The sequence below is a fragment of the Malus domestica genome, chromosome 16 (assembly GCF_042453785.1).
Source record: "Malus domestica chromosome 16, GDT2T_hap1".
Classification (NCBI taxonomy): Eukaryota; Viridiplantae; Streptophyta; class Magnoliopsida; order Rosales; family Rosaceae; genus Malus; species Malus domestica.
Genome location: NC_091676.1, coordinates 1,203,149 through 1,223,397, shown reverse-complemented (window position 1 = coordinate 1,223,397; position 20,249 = coordinate 1,203,149). Strand labels below are relative to the sequence as shown.

Below are 20,249 nucleotides of genomic sequence, written 5' to 3'. Positions count from 1 at the left end.
AACTACTTCTATTTGATAAGTCTAATAAAAGATTTCAAGTAGTTCGGTCTCATTTGACACCACATTGGTCATTTGTGCAATAAATGTTCTAGTTAGACCGTCTTATCGAAATTTTTCTTGCTCGATATTTTTTCTCTATAATTTGTTTTATTGATGATATTGTACAATAAATAATGCCATGTCGGATTGATTGTTAACAGACCAAAAGATTATATTTGGATACCGCTCTTTTGAAGTTTAAGCATGCAGAACGCTCTCTTTTTCCTATCTCGAAGTTTTGTTCCACGTTATTTTATTCAGAAAGGTATTTCACCGACGCCCATATTGATAATGTACTCTGCCTAATGTGCTACATTTTACTTTTGGTAGTTTCTGTATTTAGCAATGTGTTGATGCTAGTGCTTTTTTGTACTCCGTAATAGGAATTAAACTACGTGTCGTTTTTATAAACGCATCTATAGTTTATGATATTCACGTTTAAGTTTGGATAATTTATGCTATTAATGTGGGCCAACTCACATTGAAATTCTAGGGAGTAAATAGCAAGAGGCCCAGATCAATGTGGGTCACAAGCCGAAGACCATAAAAAAGGCTGCTGTGCATGTCGTTTCGATGAGTACGACTCCGAAGCAAATCAGAGGCGTGACTTTTAACTTTGCCTGTCGTCCAACTCACAAGTCCTCAATCCCAAACGTCGAATTCAATTGGGCCACTAACACTTGTCGGTCCAAACTCACTTTGCCACGATTTCATAATATTTGTTTTCACTTATTTTAATATTTGTTTTCATTTTTTAGCTACATTTCTTGCCCCACAATCAATGCTTATCGTTGGATACTTGGATTACAATAGTTAAATCAAAATGCTTAAAACAATTTGGAAAAAAAAAAAAAAAACCAAAAACTGCTTCGGTGGATCTTCTTACCTTCAGAATGGTGGACTGTCATAAATTTGTCATTAGCTTGTCCTTTTTTTTTAGCATTATTCTAGCTGATTTATTATTTAGCAGTTCTTGTAAACAAATTAAGTATTGACCATAGATGGTAATTGCTTCCATGGTTTCTTTTTGGGGACAAATTTATGTAAATGTTAATTGTGGATTATTTGTATTTAATTTTACATAACTATATTCTACTTTAGTAGATTTAAGCTAGACTCATGGTGGAAGATATACTTTTTGATATTTACAGTATGGTTTGACAATTGAAGTCTGTGGTGTTTCTTTTTACTTTTTGTATATGTGATTAAACCGACGTACACAGTCGTTTTGTATGCAGCTAGAAAATGAAGTCCTTCTTAGACCATCTCCAACAATGGGTTAAAAGCCAAATTTCCCCATTTATTGCCCCCCCCCCCCAAACACCACCCAACCCAAGCTAAAACATTGGGCTAAAAGCCAAATGCTAAAGCTAGGCCACATACCCCCCATGCGAGTGGACTCACTGGCGCTTGGCCCAATCTCAGCCTGCCCACACGCCAACGCGCCCCATGCGGTGGGCTTGCAAGGGTTTCCCGACAGGGTGGGCCCCGTTGTCAAGCCGTGTGTCAGCCACCTAATTATTCCCAACAACAATAATTCACATCCAAGGGCTGGGCTTTAAGGACCATTGGTTGATCCAACGGTCTAGATTCATATTTCATTTTTTTAGAATATGTTATTTTAAAATACATTGAATCCAACGCCTGAGATGGAATATAATCAAATATAATGATAAAAAAAAATCTAACGGTCCAAATTTAAATCCAACGGCTAAAATAATTAAAAAAAATTTATTTAACTCAAAATTCACCCAAAAACTCTATAAATACCTATGTATTTGGTGAATTGAAAATTTGGTGTTGAACGGTTGGTGAATTGAAAGTTAGCCCAGGGTTGAAAGATTTGTGAAAGTTGAAGGCATGCCTTATGGAAAATTTAGTGATTTTTCAATATTTATCGGAATTTAAATATTTGTATATTAAAATGTTTATAAAATTAATTTACGATAGTTTACATATTTATTTAAAAAAAATTAATTTAAGAAACAAAATAGCCTAAGTTCATTTTTTAATAATCTTGAGCTAAAATTTTAAGCCAGAAGTGTTGGAGTAGAAAAACTATTAATGGGCTAAAAGCTAAATTTTTCGGGCTAAAAAATTTAACTTTTAGCCTAATGGTTGGAGATGATCTTAGTGTAATAGTGCATTAATTTTGTTTTTTTCGTTATTTGATATTCTAGCTTAAGATGCAAATTTTTCTAAAAATAAGGACCTAAACTTTTGAAAAATAGCCAATTTACCATCTAAGCACCATAGATCCCATCAAACGGTCGTAATTAAATATAAAATTTACCGTCGGACGTGTAACTGGAAATGACACAGCCGGCGGTTTTTCACGGCCGCAAAGACGCACGCGAAGGTAGCACTGCGGGCTGGACCCCATAGGCCCGACAACCTCTCTCTATCTCTGACTCACTCGTTAACTGCCCCGACTTCAATTATTTCTCTTGTATTAAAAACAAAATCAATCATTCAATAATTAAATAATTAAAAAATTAAAAAATTAAAACGTTTTTTTTTTCCTCGGCCACGCGTTATCCTCATTCCTCACCCCCAAAATTTATATAAACCCTACTCTCCCTCTGCTCATCGCTAGTAATCAAATCTTCACGATTCAGACGGCAATTGACCATTTTTCTCTCTCAATTTGTCTGATTCGTTCTGTCTGATCGTTTTTCGAAACCCTAATCCCCAATTCTAAGGTTTCCCCTCGCGGATCTCCCTCCATTTGGCTCCACTTTCGCCCTCCGGAATCACTGCAAATGGAAATTCTAGTCCTTTGAAATGGGAAATTAGGGTTTGATAGTCGGTAGGTGTGTGTATTTTGCGTCGTTGTGGTGGTGGTGGTTTTTGGTGGCCATGGCTGCTTTGCAGAGAGTGGCGCAGTCCAGCGTGAGCACTACTGCGAGTAGTTACGGTTCGTGTAAAGGTGGTGGTGGTGTTTTGTCACCGTCTGCCGTTGAAATGGCAGTTCCTGATCGGTTTCCAGCAGGCTTGAGGGTTCTAGTGGTCGACGACGACACAACGTGCTTGAGGATTCTTGAGCTGATGCTCCTCCGGTGTCTCTACCAGGGTATGCCGTTGATCTTCTAGCTAGGACCTCAGTGATTGGTTATGCTTATGCTTTATTTGCGTTTAGTTGATTTGAGCTTGTTATTAGTGTGAATTGGTCGTGGACTGTGCTACTGATGCTTGCTGTGTAGAAAAAACAAGTTATTATCTCAAATATTGAGGACTGTTTCAGGTCTGTATTGGACATGGATCAGTTGCAGAGCTAATCTATATGAAATTGAACATATATTTATATATTAACCCTGTAATTTTTATATGGAGATTCTAAGCAGCTGGATTAATTAGTCTGTAAGTCTCTGTCTCAAATGCTAAATGAGGAATTTGAGAATTGAAACGAGGTAAGCAGTAGGTGTTTAAGTAGCCATTAAGCATACCCTTCTTCGTTACTTGAATTATTACCTTTCCGACGAGTCAACTTGACCTGTTTTAATTGTTCTCATGGTTCTGTTGGTTCGTTAATATAATTAGAAAGCTTTTGTGCTTGATTTATTATATTGGGAAATCACGGTAAACCTATTTATTTAGGCCAGCTTGTGGAATTGCTGTTCATTGTGTATTTAACAAGCAAACAATGTTGGGATAGCTGAATTATGTAATGTAGGAGCAGAGTAAAGTGACTTTTGTTATTTTCTTTAACCTTTTGTTTATTTTTGCTGGCAGTTACCACCTGTTCCGAGGCTACTGTTGCTTTGAATCTTCTACGAGAGAGGAAAGATTGTTTTGATGTGGTACTGAGTGATGTCCATATGCCTGATATGGATGGATTTAAACTCCTGGAACACATTGGTCTGGAAATGGACCTTCCTGTTATCAGTGAGTATATTAATTTTAATTACTTCAATGGTAGTAGAATTATGCCTTATGTGTATTAACATGATGGTGTATTGTTCAGTGATGTCTGCTGATGGGAGAACAAGCGTTGTTATGAGAGGAATTAGACATGGGGCCTGTGATTTTTTAATTAAGCCTGTACGTGAGGCAGAACTCAAGAATATTTGGCAGCATGTTGTTAGGAAAAAATGGAATGGAAGTAAAGAACTTGAACATTCTGGGAGCTTGGAAGATAATGATCCACATAAACGAGGAAACAATGATATTGAATACACATCTTCTGTTAACGAAGGATCAGAAGTTTCATTGAAAGGTCAGAAGAAGAGGATCAATGCTAAAGAAGATGATGATGGTGATACAGAAAACGATGATATGTCTACATCGAAGAAACCTCGTGTAGTATGGTCAGTAGAACTCCATCAGCAATTTGTCACTGCTGTGAACCAGCTTGGGCTTGATAGTATGATCTTTAAATTTTTACTTTTTATTTTGATTATATTACATATATACATATTATAGGAAGGTGTACCCGGTTTATGTTCGTTGACATCATAATGTGACTGCTCAATCTGGCTTTCTGTTACTGATCATAACTTTTGGTTATATTTCAGAGGCTGTACCAAAGAGAATTCTTGAAATGATGAATGTACCCGGTTTAACTCGAGAAAATGTTGCTAGCCATCTGCAGGCATGGTGCTTCCCCTCCTATTGATCAGATAGCTTTGCTTGATTTCATATTGTTGTCTTTGTCACTGACAAGAATGACACATAAAACAGAAGCATTTAAGAATTCAACGCATAAAATAATATGTGATTATTAGTACTGTAACTACAATTATGCATTATGCTTGATTCAAAATCATCAGTTTACTTTAAAAACCTAACTTGAATTATGAGAACAGTAATATTTTCCATATGCACATGGGTCTAATACTGACGGGATGGGCACATCTTCTTTTCAAAATGAAATATAGAATTGTGTTTTCTCTATCTTTCATTTACATTCCGACTTGATCTTTTTATAGGCATACAATTGACTTGAGCTCTTCATTTATTTTCCTAAGAGAATTATTTACATGAAAGAATTGAGTGGTTGTGCAGAAATTCAGGTTATATTTGAAGAGATTAAATGGAGTAGCTCAACAACAAAGTGGGATTGCAAATGCTTTTTGTGGTCCCGCAGACTCAAATGGGAAGTTGGGGTCGCTTAGTAGATTTGACTTCCAAACTTTGGCTACCTCTGGACAAATTCCTCCACAAACACTAGCCGCCCTGCAAGCTGAGCTTTTAGGTCAACCTGCAGGGAACCTCGTGCCAGCAATGGATCAGCCTGCTCTTCTACATGCATCCCTACAAGGAGCCAAGCATCCCCCTGTTGAACATGGTGTGCCATTTGTGCAGCCTTTTATAAAAAGCCAATCAAATGTTTCCAAACAGTTTCCACAACCCGTCATTTCTGCTGAGGATGTATCTCCAGGATTTGGACAATGGAGGTCTAATAATTGTAGTACAGTGGCACCCAGCAACTATCATGGAGGGTCGAGTGTTCAGAATAGTAACTTCTTGATGGGCGTTGTGCAGCAGGAGCAAAGGCAACATGATCGAACGCAGCAGCAGTCTGCACTAATCGAACCTTGCCGTTCGTTTAATGTGCAGCCATCTTGCCTTGTGGTCCCCTCTCAATCATCAACTGGTTTCCAGGCTGGAAATAGTCCTGCTTCTTTCAATCAGAGTAGTAGCTTTAACAAGTCTACTGTTATTGATTACAGTCTGCTCTCGGATCAATCTAATAATTCCTTGAATATTGGACATATACCAACTGGAAATCTTAAAATTACCAGCACGCTTGGTGGGTACTCTGCCCCAGGTTCTATTTCTCCCACTTCTTGCATACTTAATACTGACAACAATAGCACCAGTTACCAGAATTCAGCTGCGACATTTAGTGATTCCAGAGAGTTGCCGGGGGTTTTGCATAATACGTCAAACAGCCAGGGTTTTTATGTTGATAAATCAGGGGAAATGCTTGATCAGGGACCCCTTAGGAATCTTGGATTTGTTGGTAAAGAGACTTGCATTCCAAGTCGATTTGCAGTGGATGATTTTGAATCGCAAATGAGCAACTTGAACCGTGGAAGAATCCAGGTGGAGAACAGTGGTGCCCTAGTCAAGCAGGAGCCAATTGTGGATTATGTGGATAACGAAAAACTAGGCATCCCAATATTGCAGCAATATTCTTCAAGTGATTTCATGAGTCCTTTCACTGATTAGGTAACTACCTTCTGGTATTATTTTATTTTTATTACGCTCTATATTAGCAACATTTGCAAAATAGTGTGTGCTCGATCGCATGTCTATGTTTTAGCTACTAGTAGTTCTTTGTTCGTTGATTCTATTATCCGAGAACCACAAGCTTGTAGATGTCGTAATCTAATTCTCATTTTTATTTGCAACAGGCGTATATTTTGTGGTTAGCCGATGTCTCTTGATTTCCATGACGCGTACAGATTGTTTCACATTATCAAAATGTTCAGTAGAGATTGCAGTTGAAGTATGTGTCTTATTTCTACGTTTAGATCTAATTGACGTGCCTGCACCGGACTCAGGTGCAGAGCGGCCTCTTGCATCCGAGACTCTTGAAAAATTGAGGACAAATGTGGGGGAGTATCAGTGTCGGTCCGGAGGAAAATAAGTTGTGTCAGACTCCAACAGTTGAATTGGTTTCTTCCAGTTTGATGATTGGCATCTTGCCAAACATGATTGTGTAGTTGTTTGGATCTAGTTATGTTGGAATATGACTCGTGCCTTAAAATCAGTTGCCCAATCTTGTAAATTTAGTTTGGTTCAAACATTTTAGCTTAGCTTGCATTCTTCACCGGCCGCTTGCCGGATGTATAACTCATCCCGCCTCAAAGGTTACGATTCTTCTGTCACTCCGTCGTTTTATCCTTCGTTGAAGTATGCACCCGTGTATAGTATAGTATCCATTGGGATTCTTGTTTGTTGAATCTTTGAGTGTGTATCCATACATTCTTTCGGTAAAACGTCATACACCAGTAGAATTTTTGAGAGGAGAGACCACCCAACCCATGTGGTTTTTGCATGATCAATGATTAGTGGCAGAGTTAGAATTTTCAAATAATGGTTCAAGATTTTGACTTAAAAAAACTTCACTAGACCATTTCGTCAAGCACCTGCTAGGAACTTGTCGATTTCTGGCTTATGACAGCATATATGCCAACAGCTACTGTGGTCTTTAAAGGCTTGTCAAGAGTCGGTATAGGAAAATGTGGAGTAATATTAAAGACTCAAGACTTGTCAACTAAGACATTTCATTGAACATTTGATGCGCACAATAGAGTTGCACACAAGAGAGAGTAAGAGGAGAATGTTGTAATTTAGTTTATGCTAGCTGTTTATAGGGTCAAATTTAATACACATACAAATCTACATAAGAGTTTTTAAAGTTGTTAAGGTCAAGAACCAATGATCTCATGCTAGCTCCACCACTGTCAATGATATAAAGGGAAGTTTGGTGAAGAATTAACTTAAGTCCGAGGAGGATCCTCTAAATTATTTTAGATACTTTTATTTTAAATTAAATATAAATAGTATTCGACGAAAACTGATCGCACGATATACGATAAACAGACATGATTTGAAGATGTATTCTCACAAAGAGGAACCTCATTCACTTAAGTCACTGTCAACGTCATCTTGTTTTTATTAATTTTATTTTCAACCCACGGCTATGCATGATGATAGCTATTTAATTAATATTTTTTTCAGGCGTGGGTGGTGAGAGACCATGTGTTTGAGAGGGGTGTCCAATATCGGCATGGCACCATAAGCATGTGTCATGCTTCATAATGATATCGACCTCTGTGATCTTCACGTTAAAAAATCATATGCTATGTCATCGTTGCCCTTCGTTTCCAATTTCGAACCCTACCCCACCTTTAATAATATATATATATATATATATATATATATTTTTTTTTTTTTTTAAAATAAAACATGATGAGACTTGTGATTGAAAACAATAACGAGAATTGGAAGAATTACATGAACAAATAATTTAAAATATTTGAGTAATTTTTATAAACTAGATGGGTTGAGTCCGGTGAGGTAAATAGGAGAAACACATACATAAAATTAGTCATGTTGGATAGAGTAATGTGTTCCATTTTACGTTTGAATTGTCTATTTCGTATTTTAGATACACTTTTCTGCTTTTTAAACAACTATTTTTAATCTTAGCCGTTAATTCCATTCAATTTATTTAGCCCACTAACCACAAATAAAAAATGTTTGTGAGAAGCTAAGACGAGTTTATAAAAATTACTTTCCTCCTATAAATTGTAACACAAAAAAAGATAAATATATTAAAAAAACAAAATACAGCGGGTCGTCAATGGCAATGACAGTCCAACTTGGAAGAGGATTCTCCCTAAGCTCAGGATGGGATCCTCCTGACCAGCTCATCTGGACCATTTAAATTTAATCCAACAGCTCTAAACAAGAGATTCTCTAAAAGTTATAATAATTATAATCGTTAAATTAAGTTTGAATGGTCCCGATGAGTTGATCAGAAAGATCCCATCATGAGCTGAATCCTCTTCCCAACCTTTTGGCTGTTAAATTATCAAATCAATTTAAAATTTTTATACTGTTCTTCCAAATTTCCAGGAGAATCAAAAGAGTGGAGATGCTTGTACGAACTCAGAGTCACTAGCGACAAACCAGCATTGTCCCATTTCTCCGTTCTTTACTTCTCCCGCCCTTTCGTCAACGCGACACTCTCTCTCCAAATCACTTCTTCTTCCTTGTAAAATCCCAGAAACAAAGCAATTCTCGGACCCAGAAACCAAAAAATGGAGAATACCCAAGATTTTGCTCTGGCTGAGATGAAGAAATCAGTGCAAAAGCTTGGATCTTCCACTGAGGTAAGAGCAAATTGCAATGCTTTCTCATACAGTGTCTAATATTAATCATTCACTTTTGTACTTCATATTAATCCATGGTTGTTTTGTTGGCAGAAGTTTGGAGACCCAACTCTCATGAGGTTCTTGATTGCGAGATCAATGGACCCGGACAAAGCAGCAAAGATGTTTGTTCAGTGGCACAAATGGAGGGCTTCGTTTGTTCCGAATGGATTCGTTTCAGATGGCGAAGTGAAGGATCAATTGGCAGACAGAAAGATCTTCTTGCAGGGTTTGTCCAAGGACGGGTACCCTGTGATGGTTGTGAAGGCAAGCAAGCATTGTCCTTCCAAGGACCAGCTCCAATTCAAGAGTAATTATCTCTGTCTAATTTTCTATTGTTTCATCAAATCTTGGTAATTATATCACTCTTTAAAATGCAATTGGAGAGAAGTTCAAATATAAAGCGGTTTTGGCGAGTGCAAATGTGGGTTAGGCTAGTTGGTTAGCGTAAAGTAATTGGTGAATTATGGATTCACTTTAGTTCGTCTCTTGTTGCAGAATTCGTGGTTCATCTGCTTGACAAAACAATTGCAAGGTACCTCTCAACTTAGCTACTACTGAAATGTCGTATTCAAAACAAATGCATGGTCGAAAACTCTGGAGTACATTTGATGTAATACATACATTGCTGAATTTATCGGCTGGTTGTGGATTTGAGCTGCTTAAAACGCAATGTATTGAAATGTCAATTCAAATCATCAGAAGGTTACCCTTTTGATGAGTTCTTGAAATGTCCATTCAAAGCAATTACAAGATACCTCTCAATTTGAAATGCCTATATTCAAAACACCGAAAGCATAAGCAGCTGCCTTCGCATGAGGTTTATGGAAGGCATGATCGGATGTGTAAATGATAGGGCTTAGGAAAACACTGGTCACATGAATAGAATAGTGCCCATGCTTTTTTCGGTCGAGAAATTTCAGGTTTAACAATGTACATGTTCTTGCAAAGTCGCAATGCCAATTCTATGAAGTTGTTAATAGGAGAATTAGACGTTAGATGTGTGTTTTCTGTAGTTGCTGTAAACCTCAAACCCCTTGTTGGATGGAAGATGGTTTAACTTCATGTAATGAATGAGTTTTTATCTCTCTTAAATTTGAATACATTCAACTTTTCTATGTAGATCAATCAGGATGTCTCAACATTTTGTTTTTCGTTTTGCTTGTCTAGCTCTTTCAGGGGAAAAGAAATTGGAAACGAAAAGATGATCGTCATTCTTGATTTGCAACAACTTTCATACAAAAATGTTGATGCGCGAGGGTTTATCACCGGATTTCAATTTCTGCAGGTGATTTTAACATTTTTGACAACTTCAAACTTCTGGTGCAAATGTGATAGAACCCCTCCATGAAGATTGTGGTGCTATTTTATTAAGCAAAACATGTGCTAGAAGAGCCCCCTGGTCTAGCGAGAGCATTTCTCGCTATACATGAACTGTTGCTTAATCACTTTGTTTTCGTTTAAATGTGCAGTCTTACTACCCCGAGCGATTAGCGAAGTTGTTCATCTTAAGCATGCCATGGTTTTTCGTAAGTGTCTGGAGGATGATTTCTCGCTTCCTCGAGAAGGCAACGCAAGAGAAGGTATGCCTTGTCCAACTCTTTTTTGGTACCTCTATGGAATCAAGCTGGTGCAACAATCTGGATGAAGTTGGTATATTACGAATTGGGTTACATTGTTTGCGATTGTGACTGCAGATTGTGATTGTGAGCAATGAGGAAGGAACAAAAAACTTCAGAAAGGAAATCGGCGAAGAAACCTTGCCAGAAGAGTATGGCGGACGAGCAAAGCTTGTACTTCTCCAAGATGTTGTACTGGCACCGGTGGAGGATTGATTCTACAGCTGCATCAAGATTGAGGATGCTCTCGCAGTCTGATCTTCTAGGCAGACTTTGTACTGTTAATCCGCTAGACGTGAAACTAATTTGTTCCTTCTAATGCTTCGTTCCTAAGTAATTTATCTTCTACTTTTAAGTTGGACGACATTGCTTATATATTCATGACCCACATTTCTATTTTCATCTCTCTTGTCACATGACTAAATATGACAAGATAGGTAATATAAGAGAAATGATAAACACACACTATTCTAAAATAAAGAGAAATGTATGGAGAGGTAAAAATAATTAACGGCAGTATGAATAAATTTATAGAACTTTAATGAAAAGCTCTGATACTATTCACTTTAACGAAAAGCCACATTTTTACACTAAAAAGTCAATCCTTAGTATTCATTGTACCCTTTATATTATTCTTATCATTAAAACCCAAAGTTTTCAAACATTTTTCATTAATTTTCCTATAAATTTATCTAATCGTTGCAATAAAAAGTTGTACTTTTAGGTGATTGTTGAACAAATTTAGTAAGAGAAATGTTGAACTCTCTACTACCTCATCCTTTTAGCACAATATTTTATAATGTTAATGCATAAATTTACATTAAACGGTGAGGTAATAATGATTATACGGAGAATCCCACGTGCTATTTCAAGTTCAACAGTCACAAAGACCACAGTATATAACCAAAGGTTTGTAAAACTCAAAACCCCATTCCGCCGCCGCCGCCACTCGTTTCTCCTCGGCTCCAACCAGATTCTCCAAAATGTCCACTTTCACCCACCATCACAACGGCCTCCTCCTCAAGACTCCCCTCTCCGGCCGGTCCCGGGTCTCCGTGTCCAAGTCGCGACCCGGCCCATTCACAGTCCGAATGTCTCTCCAAGAGACCGGCCCATCAGTTGCGGTGGTCGGCGTTACCGGTGCCGTCGGTCAGGAGTTCCTCTCTGTCCTCCAAGACCGTGACTTCCCTTTCCGCTCAATCAAGATGCTTGCCTCCAAGCGCTCCGCGGGTCAGAACTTGAAGTTCCTCGGCGAAAACTACGTCGTTGAGGAGCTCACCCATGACAGCTTTGACGGCGTCGAAATCGCCCTCTTCAGCGCCGGCGGGTCAATCAGCAAAGAGTTCGGTCCCGTTGCCGTAGAGCGCGGCACCATTGTCGTTGATAATAGCTCTGCTTTCCGGATGCAGAACGACGTGCCGCTTGTGGTCCCTGAAGTCAATCCGGAGGCTATGGAGGGTATCAAGGTTGGAAACGGAAAGGGGGCGCTCATTGCTAACCCTAATTGCTCCACCATTATTTGTTTAATGGCTGTCACCCCTCTCCATCGCCACTCTAAGGTTTGTGAAATGGGTTTTTCTTGCATTTGGTTGTGGAGCTATAAAGTTGTTTGCTTTCTTGTTGTTGTTATGAGATTTTTGTGCATGTTTTCGGGTTTGTTTTGAAATCCAATTTTCTTGAGTTTGTTTTTTGGAGCTACAAAAGTTGGTTGCTTTGGTGCTGTATCTGGATTTTAAATGTGAATTCTTAAAATGGGGTTTTGTGAAATTTATTTTAGTTACATTGGGTTATGATTTATGAATCCGTTTTCAGGTAAAGCGAATGGTTGTTAGTACGTATCAGGCTGCTAGTGGAGCTGGTGCTGCTGCCATGAGAGAGCTTGAGCTGCAAACTCAGGAGGTTTCGTTTTACTTCATCTCTCTCGTTGTTTGTGGTTGTCTTTTTTCAGTATTCGATTGTAGTAATATAATTTGATTTCTGTATTAGGTACTGGAAGGGAAGCCACCAACCACTAAGATATTTTCGCGGCAGGTCTGTCTATTTGTTGTGAATTGTTCAAGTTTGTAGTGGAAATTAAATTTGTTTTCCATGAAGCATCATTGAACCGTACATTTGTCTTTGCCTTTTGCAGTACGCATTTAATTTGTTTTCGCACAACTCGGCAGTTCTTTCAAATGGATATAATGAAGAGGAAATGAAACTAGTCAAGGAGACACGAAAAATATGGGTTAGTTTCTTTACTACTTTTATCAGTCAGAATAATTTAATTGGAAAGCAGCTTGTAAGTTCACAGATGTTAATAACATAGGTATATGTCCATTTTCTCAGAGTGACAATGATGTCAAGGTAACTGCGACATGTATACGAGTTCCTGTCATGAGGGCGCATGCTGAGAGTATAAATCTTCAATTTGAGAACCAACTTGATGAGGTAATGCCACAATGCTGTATTTTATGTAGGCTATAATTCAGTGGTGAACTCTATCTTGCTCAATACTTGCATCGATGATGTTCACCTTGCAAATCTTCGGTTAAACATTGTGATGATTCTTTTGTCTCTCTTGTGATTTTAGGCTATCCTTGTATCCTATTTGTAATGGTTTGGTAAGTGAACTTAAGTTCAGTCACCGACTCACCATGCTTTCATTCTCTTTAACTTCTTTCGAGCACATTTCTTAAATATTTTTCAGTTAGGCCTAACATTGTTAGTACTACGGTGTAGCATTTGGTTTTGCTTGACTTCTACAGTCCTCTCTCAAAATAGTGAAATAATGAGACATTCTTGAAGGTGTTAAGATGCCTATTTTTTCACGCTATCCTTAGAGTTATAAATCTGTTCACTGTCCAGGACACTGCAAGGGAAATTCTGAAGAAAGCTCCTGGGCTGGTGGTTATTGATGACCGAACAGCGAATAACTTCCCTACACCATTGGAGGTGTCAAACAAAGATGATGTTGCAGTAGGCAGAATCCGTCGTGATGTATCCCAAGAAGGGAACTATGGGTAAGGCAACAGTGCTAATCTTTTGCTTTCTAATTGTATATATTTTTGCAAGCCACTCATGGCATTTCTCTAAGCAGGTTGGATATATTTGTATGCGGTGATCAAATACGCAAGGGAGCTGCACTTAATGCTGTTCAGATTGCCGAGATGTTGATATAGTTAACCTTGCTTTCAAGGGCTACGTTTTGCCATATAAATCTATTTGAGAGGTGAGGTGAAGTGATTTGAGTTGTTTCTGTTTTAGTCTTCTGGATGTGGGTGCAAGATGAAATCGAGCAAATTCAGGCAGCCAGTGTTTTTTGTTTTGGTAGAACAACATATTAGGCTTATCAGTTCTTCATGAATATCCTTCCATTTGGAGGGGAATTTTGTATAATTTATCTTTTGTATTTTTAAGGGAATAAATTGTACCTGTTCTGTTTCGACTGAAGCGTATTTGATTGGGATATAAAAGAACTGAATTGCATCTTAACTACAATTAAGGTTCGAAAGAGTATCATGATTAGTTCGCGTATACTTTTACTAATCCGGTAACCATGATATGCTACTAGGTGTCCCTTAATTTCACCGTCGGCTTTAGTTAGACCTTAAGATGTCACACACACATGATAAGTTCTAGTATTGTTATATAGATGATAAATATGATTAATTTTTTGGGAATTTTAACGAAAAGCTTCTGGTACTGTTCACTATAACGAAAAACCACATTTTTACACTAAAAGTCAATTATTGTACTATTCACTTTACCTTTTATTTTGTTCTTATCGTTAAAACTCAAAATTTTCAAGCTTATTTCATTAGTTTTCCTTAATTTTTTTTATTATATTGGATTATTTATTGGACCTATTGATCATGGTAATTAAAATAATTTTGAGCTTTATTTAATTAAAAAATGGATTCAAGTCACAAGTCCAAGCAAACTCATGTCATCAAAACTCTTGGAGAGGTGCGACATTTAAATATAAAAGAAAGAAAAATATTATATTTAAAATTTATCATATGACAGATTTTTAAGTGAATTGTAATGTCACTTAGTCCAGTAGCAAACGGAGCCCTACACAAATATTTCTCGTAATATAAAAAGGGAGAAATTTGAACACGAATATACATTCCTCAAAGCCAACAAACCCAACCAACATCCACATTTCTTGCTTTTTTGAAGTACAAGGAATAGAATTGGTGAAGTTCCAAAGTAGGTTATTGACTCCTTTAGGAGCAAGATCCGACTTTCCAAAAAGTACCCAAAAAAAAAAAAAAAAAAAAAACCCTTGCTCGTCAAGGATATATGCTCTCTCAATCAAAAGCATATATGCTCTCTCAACCTTGCTCGCCAAGGACCAAAAATGACCCTTCATGGGAGGTATTTGCCCATCCCACATGTGAGATTCTAGAAGGTTCTTGGTCAAAACTTCTCCCCAGGGCTTACCTTTGGATTGGTCCAAAACTTCCAGAATGTTCTTGGCCATATTGTTCAATTCGTCATTAGGAGCTCAATTAAGATATAATCGCCCTATAACACCAATTTGATTTTTGAACTTTTAAGTACAAGACTATGAATTTCAAACTTATTAAAATACAAATAATGTTACATGTAATGGTAATGTAGTTGTGTATAAAAAAAAAGTGTTAGAAAACAATTACGCCTATGCTTTCTGGTGCGGGTTCGATCCCTATTGATTCCCTCTGCTCTAACAACTAACTATCTAACCCACTAATTATATCGCTTTACTAAAAAATAAAAAGGTTCGTAATGTGTAATTATAGCATTTCTTTAAATAAATTATGATTAAACAAACAAACCAAACCATCATGATCTTGCTACTTTTCACAATAAGATTCGATAGAGGCTCATCACCACGCGGCGTAATCTTCACAATAGAAGAGATTTTTTAGTATGTCTGAAACATGGGACAGAATACCACATGTCATTATAGAATTAGAGAGACGCATAAAAAAAAAACTTTCCTTTAATTGTATATAATGACATGTGGTGTTTCGCTCCGTGTTCCAGACACACTAAAAAATCTCTTGCCTGGCGGGAAGACAGATAGGAAGGTGTGTACCTAGGATAACTGGAGTGGCAAGGTTTCTTCTTTTATTCTGCTACACCTGCAAGCACAAGGTTTCTTCTTTTATTCTGCTACAACTGCAATAACAAGTTAGTTACAGTGCATATGATGGACCTATATATATATGTGAGCTTCATTAGCTTTGCTCCTCACAAAACAGCAGCGATAATTTTGTTGGTAGTAATCTCAGTGCTCATACATATTTCAAATTCAAGGTACCACTCTTTTTCTCATCGATAATTCTCTTTAGATACAAAATCCGTTGCATTTTAATAGATTGTGTCGGCAAGTGCATCATTTTGTGCGTCTAAATATCGTTACTCTTTTCTCATTTGCTGCATTACTGATCATTTTATTCTATTTCATGTAATTTTATGCATTGAGAAAGTGTGATGAGTTCATAGTTACTGAGTTCAATTTGTACTTGTGAAACAGCAGTTGCCATCAACAATATCAACATGGTTAATACTACGATTCAGTTGTATGGATTTTCCTCCGTCGAGTCACCAGAAGCAGTGAAGGCGTTTCTGGAGGTATACACCGGAGAAGGAACAGTCTCTGAAGTGAAGGTTCGTCCCCCGAAAGATGGAAAATCAAGAGCATCTGCCATAGTTGAGTTCACACAAGCAGAATCTGCTGAAATAATAATCCCATTAGCTGATGGCCGTCGCCTGTGGTATGGGGGCTCTTATCTGAAGGCTAGGAAATGGAAGGTTGATAACTTTGAAAACTTTGAACACAACATGGAACTTGTAGAGCTGCACTTTGGATGCCTGGTTTCCGAGAAGCAGTTTTCTGTTCTTTGGACAGCACCGGATGTTCAAGTGAAGTTCGGGACAGAATTTAAGAATATCTACTTCTCGTTCTCTTATGATTCTGCTGTATACAAGCTCGAGGTCTCCTCAGAAAGTATTAGCCAGATGGAGCTACATAGCACGCGCGATCAGCTTAGGAAGTATCTTCTAATCCAGGTTTGTCGGTCACATTTTCTCAGTTTTTACTATTTCTTTAGTACAATGATGCAGCTGAAATTTGTGAATCGTTGCTTTAGATTTTGCTATGAAATGTAAGATTGTAACTTCTAAATTTAGCTAGTGATCAAAGTTTCAAAAGTTGATTAATATAGAAGTTAAATTAAACCATGTGTGAAAGATTACTAGTAACTGTCGAATATCATGAAACAACCTGCCATCTTCCTTATAAATACCATAATTTACTATGTAATGTGGCACTTGGGGAAAATGGCTGATTTTTTTCTCTCCCTTTTTTCTTTCTCTTGCTAGTTACTTGGTGCCCCTCGGATTTTGAAGCAAGCTTCTGGTAGAAACTGGGTGAGGGAAGTTGACTTCACTCCATCGTGCTGCATTGGCCAGTCTTCTGCCGTATGTTTGGAACTTCCGTATGGTTCTGTGCTTCCAAATCTACATGATAGTTTTCTACATTACCAAGAAATTGAAGGACGCTTCGCGCTGGAAAGAGGTGCCACTTTCTCATGTAATTCAGATCATGTTCCGATTGTTGGTCCACCAGTGGGCATTACCTTGCCATACAGAATCCTGTTCAAGATAAATTCCTTGGTTCAGCATGGATGTGTTCCGGGGCAAGCTCTTGATGTTAATTTTTATAAGCTAGTTGATCCTAGCACAATAGGAATTGAATACATAGAGTGTGCACTGGATAAACTGTTTCGGTTGAAAGCATGCTGCTATGATCCCGTCAGTTGGCTTTTTCAGCAGTACAGAGAATACCTGGCGTGCAAGCGAATTCCAGAGTCGCCTGCTATCTCTTTAGATGATGGGATGGTATATGTGCACAGGGTTCGAGTCACACCATCTAAAGTCTATTTTTGTGGTCCGGAGGTAAATCTTTCCAATCGTGTTCTACGAAAATATCCTGAGGATCTTGATAATTTTCTTCGTGTTTCCTTTGTGGATGAGGACTTGAGTAAGATACGATCCAAAGATTTATGTCTGCACACAAAATGTAACACTTCAGCAGAAGAGGAAAGGAGGACTAGAGTTTATGAAAGGATACTTTCTACTCTAAGAAATGGCATTGTCATTGGTGACAAGAAGTTTGAGTTTCTTGCCTTTTCATCAAGTCAGTTGCGCGAGCATTCGGTGTGGATGTTTGCGTCAAGAAGTGAGCTCACCGCACAAGACATCAGAAACTGGATGGGGGACTTTAGCAACATCAGAAATGTGGCGAAGTATGGTGCTAGGTTGGGCCAGGCTTTCAGCTCTTCCAGGGAGACTTTTAATGTCGATAGGGATGAAATCGAATTCATTCCTGATGTAGAAATCAAAAGGAATGGGGTCAAATATTGTTTCTCTGATGGAATTGGGAAGATATCTGCTGACTTTGCTGAAAGGGTGGCAAGAAAGTGTGGAAGAAGTTCTACTCCATCAGCATTTCAAATTCGTATAGGTGGCTACAAAGGTGTCGTGGCAGTTGATCCAAAATTGTCAAAGAAATTGGCACTGAGGGAGAGCATGTGCAAGTACCAATCCAACAACACAGCACTCGACGTTCTCAAATGGAGCACGTACCAGCCTTGTTTCCTCAATCGTCAACTCATCACCCTTTTGTCCACCCTTGGAGTCCCGGATCATGTCTTTCAGAGGAAGCAAAGACAGGCTTTGAATCAACTGGAAGGCGTTTTAACTGATCCCTCAAGAGCAAAAGCAGCACTCGGAACAATATTTCAAGGGGAGGCCACAGACGTTTTGAAGGACATGCTTTTGTGTGGTTACAAGCCAGATGCAGAGCCATTTCTGTCATTGATGCTACAAGCCTACTGTGCATCCAAGCTCACGGAACTGCGGACGAGAACAAGGATATTTGTTTCGAGTGGAAGATCAATGATGGGATGTCTGGATGAAACGGGAACATTGGAATATGGTCAGGTATTTGTGCAATGCTCTCACCGCGTGATCTCCACTGGCACTCACAGCAACAATACTTCGAGCGAAGACAATTTTATTGTGGACGGGAATGTTGTAGTTGCTAGAAACCCATGTTTACATCCCGGAGATGTTCGTGTTCTTACAGCGGTGAACGTGCCGGCATTGCACCATATGGTGGATTGCGTAGTTTTCCCGCAAAAAGGAAAGAGGTATGTTAACTTTCTCAAATCTTGTAGTTGATGAAATTACAAATTTATTCTGGATTGCATCTGCATATTAATGTTTCTCTGTTTTGCAATAATTTGTTGCCTCCAATTGTGTACGTACTCACTATTTTTTTTGTTCTCGTTGAATTAGACCACATCCTGATGAATGCTCAGGAGGAGATTTAGATGGAGATTTCTACTTTGTTAGTTGGGACTCTGATATAATTCCACCTCAGAGATTTCGACCGATGAATTACACCCCACAACGACCTATTGAATTAGAACATGAAGTTACAATGGAGGTATTACTCGATATAATACGTACAATGTAGCCACCTATCCTTACTTCAAAACGTATTGTACAAGTGTGTTTCTGCCTTTATTTATTCAACATTTGGTGTTCTGTTGCGTTTGTTACAGGAGGTTGCAGAGTCGTTTACAGACTACATAGTGAACGACATGTTGGGGATCATTTCGAATGCACATACTGTCTTTGCAGACAGAGAGCCACAGAAGGCTATGAGTGGTAAATGTATGAAACTCGCAAAGCTCTGTTCCGATGCTGTCGACGCCCCAAAAACCGGCGTGGTAGTGGAAGTGCCGTGTTCTCTACGTGCCAAACAATATCCGGATTTCATGGAAAAGGTTGACAAACCTACGTATAAGTCCAAACGTGTGATCGGGAAGCTTTTCCGACAGGTGAAAAATGTTGAGCTTGGATCACATTCAGATTCAAGTTCAATCAAATCGTTCACCTTGGGAGTGGCTTGCAAGTGCTATGATCCTGACATGGAGGTAGATGGATTTGAAGATTACATCGATGATGCTATCAACTACAAAAGGGAGTATGACTACAAGCTGGGAAATTTGATGGATTACTACGGCATCAAAACTGAAGCAGATATACTAAGTGGGAACATCACTTCAGTGTCGAAAACTTTCGATAGGAGAAACGACTTGGAGTCGATTAATTTCGCCGTTAGGTCACTGAAAAAGGAAGCTAGGACCTGGTTCAATGCTACGCAGTCAGATTCCAGCACTGATACCGATGATGTATGTGCAGCAAAAGCATCAGCTTGGTACCATGTTACGTATCATCCTGTTTACTGGGGTCGCTGCAACAAGGGAATGGAGAGGGATCACTTCCTCAGCTTTCCGTGGTGTGTTTCCGACAAGCTCATCCAGATCAAGAGGGACAAAACACGTACGAGGAATTCTTTGCTTATGGCTGATCAAAGCGGCGTCCTCCTTGACAAATTCAGAAGCATGCGTTTTCCCAAATGATTATGTTTTGTTATGTTTTGTTTACGCTGTTAAAAGTCCATGTAAGTACGGCTGTCAAGGGTTCTAGTCCCCTTGTCATTTGCCTCGGTTTATTTTAGTTACTTTCTGATTGATTGTAAAATACGTTGTGATCAACATTTCTAAGTTTTCATCTACATTTTGTTATTCACAATCTTGTAAACGTTATGAGCTTCCTTTGTGGTGAGTCGAATTCATTCAGCTCTCGGAAGATTTCA

The 20,249-nt window shown here is 38.4% G+C and overlaps 4 protein-coding genes across 6 annotated transcripts; all 4 read left to right on the top strand.

The window, feature by feature from the left end:
• Positions 1–2,561: 2,561 nt before the first annotated feature.
• Positions 2,562–6,875, top strand: LOC103444581 (two-component response regulator ORR21-like). Its single transcript, XM_008383532.4, has 6 exons — positions 2,562–3,112; positions 3,772–3,924; positions 4,004–4,402; positions 4,554–4,630; positions 5,044–6,213; positions 6,399–6,875. The coding sequence occupies exons 1-5, from the start codon at positions 2,899–2,901 to the stop codon at positions 6,211–6,213; spliced, it is 2,013 nt and encodes a 670-aa protein (XP_008381754.1). The 5' UTR covers positions 2,562–2,898; the 3' UTR covers positions 6,399–6,875.
• A 1,455-nt stretch (positions 6,876–8,330) lies between these two features.
• LOC103444583 (SEC14 cytosolic factor-like) lies at positions 8,331–10,948 on the top strand. 2 transcript variants are annotated; one of them, XM_008383533.4, is made up of 6 exons: positions 8,331–8,888; positions 8,982–9,237; positions 9,426–9,462; positions 10,098–10,215; positions 10,400–10,510; positions 10,625–10,948. In XM_008383533.4, exons 1-6 carry the CDS (start codon positions 8,817–8,819, stop codon positions 10,760–10,762), a joined length of 732 nt encoding a protein of 243 aa, XP_008381755.1. In that variant the 5' UTR covers positions 8,331–8,816; the 3' UTR covers positions 10,763–10,948. The 2 variants fall into 2 exon arrangements, with proteins under 2 accessions (XP_008381755.1, XP_017190551.1); XM_017335062.3 differs by having other exon boundaries at positions 8,601–8,888; positions 8,985–9,237.
• A 500-nt stretch (positions 10,949–11,448) lies between these two features.
• On the top strand, positions 11,449–14,020 carry LOC103444584 (uncharacterized). Its single transcript, XM_008383534.4, has 7 exons — positions 11,449–12,105; positions 12,359–12,445; positions 12,533–12,577; positions 12,678–12,773; positions 12,875–12,976; positions 13,394–13,548; positions 13,626–14,020. Exons 1-7 carry the CDS (start codon positions 11,530–11,532, stop codon positions 13,705–13,707), a joined length of 1,143 nt encoding a protein of 380 aa, XP_008381756.1. The 5' UTR covers positions 11,449–11,529; the 3' UTR covers positions 13,708–14,020.
• Positions 14,021–15,741: 1,721 nt separating this feature from the next.
• LOC103444585 (probable RNA-dependent RNA polymerase 1) lies at positions 15,742–20,168 on the top strand. 2 transcript variants are annotated; one of them, XM_008383535.4, is made up of 5 exons: positions 15,742–15,832; positions 16,053–16,588; positions 16,901–18,732; positions 18,881–19,031; positions 19,150–20,168. In XM_008383535.4, exons 2-5 carry the CDS (start codon positions 16,076–16,078, stop codon positions 20,011–20,013), a joined length of 3,360 nt encoding a protein of 1,119 aa, XP_008381757.1. In that variant the 5' UTR covers positions 15,742–15,832; positions 16,053–16,075; the 3' UTR covers positions 20,014–20,168. The 2 variants fall into 2 exon arrangements, with proteins under 2 accessions (XP_008381757.1, XP_017190342.1); XM_017334853.3 differs by having other exon boundaries at positions 15,769–15,832; positions 16,056–16,588.
• The last annotated feature ends 81 nt before the right edge of the window (positions 20,169–20,249 follow it).

What these genes read in the sequence shown, in the direction of transcription:
- LOC103444581 (XM_008383532.4), top strand. Translation starts at nt 2,899, where the DNA reads ATGGCTGCTTTGCAGAGAGTGGCGCAGTCCAGCGTGAGCACTACTGCG. An exon ending in GAACCAGCTTGGGCTTGATA is followed by an intron (nt 4,403 to 4,553) that starts GTATGATCTTTA and finishes GTTATATTTCAG; the next exon opens with AGGCTGTACCAAAGAGAATT. An exon ending in ATGTTGCTAGCCATCTGCAG is followed by an intron (nt 4,631 to 5,043) that starts GCATGGTGCTTC and finishes GTGGTTGTGCAG; the next exon opens with AAATTCAGGTTATATTTGAA.
- LOC103444583 (XM_008383533.4), top strand. Translation starts at nt 8,817, where the DNA reads ATGGAGAATACCCAAGATTTTGCTCTGGCTGAGATGAAGAAATCAGTG. An exon ending in CCGGATTTCAATTTCTGCAG is followed by an intron (nt 10,216 to 10,399) that starts GTGATTTTAACA and finishes TTAAATGTGCAG; the next exon opens with TCTTACTACCCCGAGCGATT. An exon ending in AGAAGGCAACGCAAGAGAAG is followed by an intron (nt 10,511 to 10,624) that starts GTATGCCTTGTC and finishes TTGTGACTGCAG; the next exon opens with ATTGTGATTGTGAGCAATGA.
- LOC103444584 (XM_008383534.4), top strand. Translation starts at nt 11,530, where the DNA reads ATGTCCACTTTCACCCACCATCACAACGGCCTCCTCCTCAAGACTCCC. An exon ending in AGGAGACACGAAAAATATGG is followed by an intron (nt 12,774 to 12,874) that starts GTTAGTTTCTTT and finishes CCATTTTCTCAG; the next exon opens with AGTGACAATGATGTCAAGGT. An exon ending in TCCCAAGAAGGGAACTATGG is followed by an intron (nt 13,549 to 13,625) that starts GTAAGGCAACAG and finishes TTCTCTAAGCAG; the next exon opens with GTTGGATATATTTGTATGCG.
- LOC103444585 (XM_008383535.4), top strand. Translation starts at nt 16,076, where the DNA reads ATGGTTAATACTACGATTCAGTTGTATGGATTTTCCTCCGTCGAGTCA. An exon ending in TTCCCGCAAAAAGGAAAGAG is followed by an intron (nt 18,733 to 18,880) that starts GTATGTTAACTT and finishes TCGTTGAATTAG; the next exon opens with ACCACATCCTGATGAATGCT. An exon ending in AACATGAAGTTACAATGGAG is followed by an intron (nt 19,032 to 19,149) that starts GTATTACTCGAT and finishes CGTTTGTTACAG; the next exon opens with GAGGTTGCAGAGTCGTTTAC.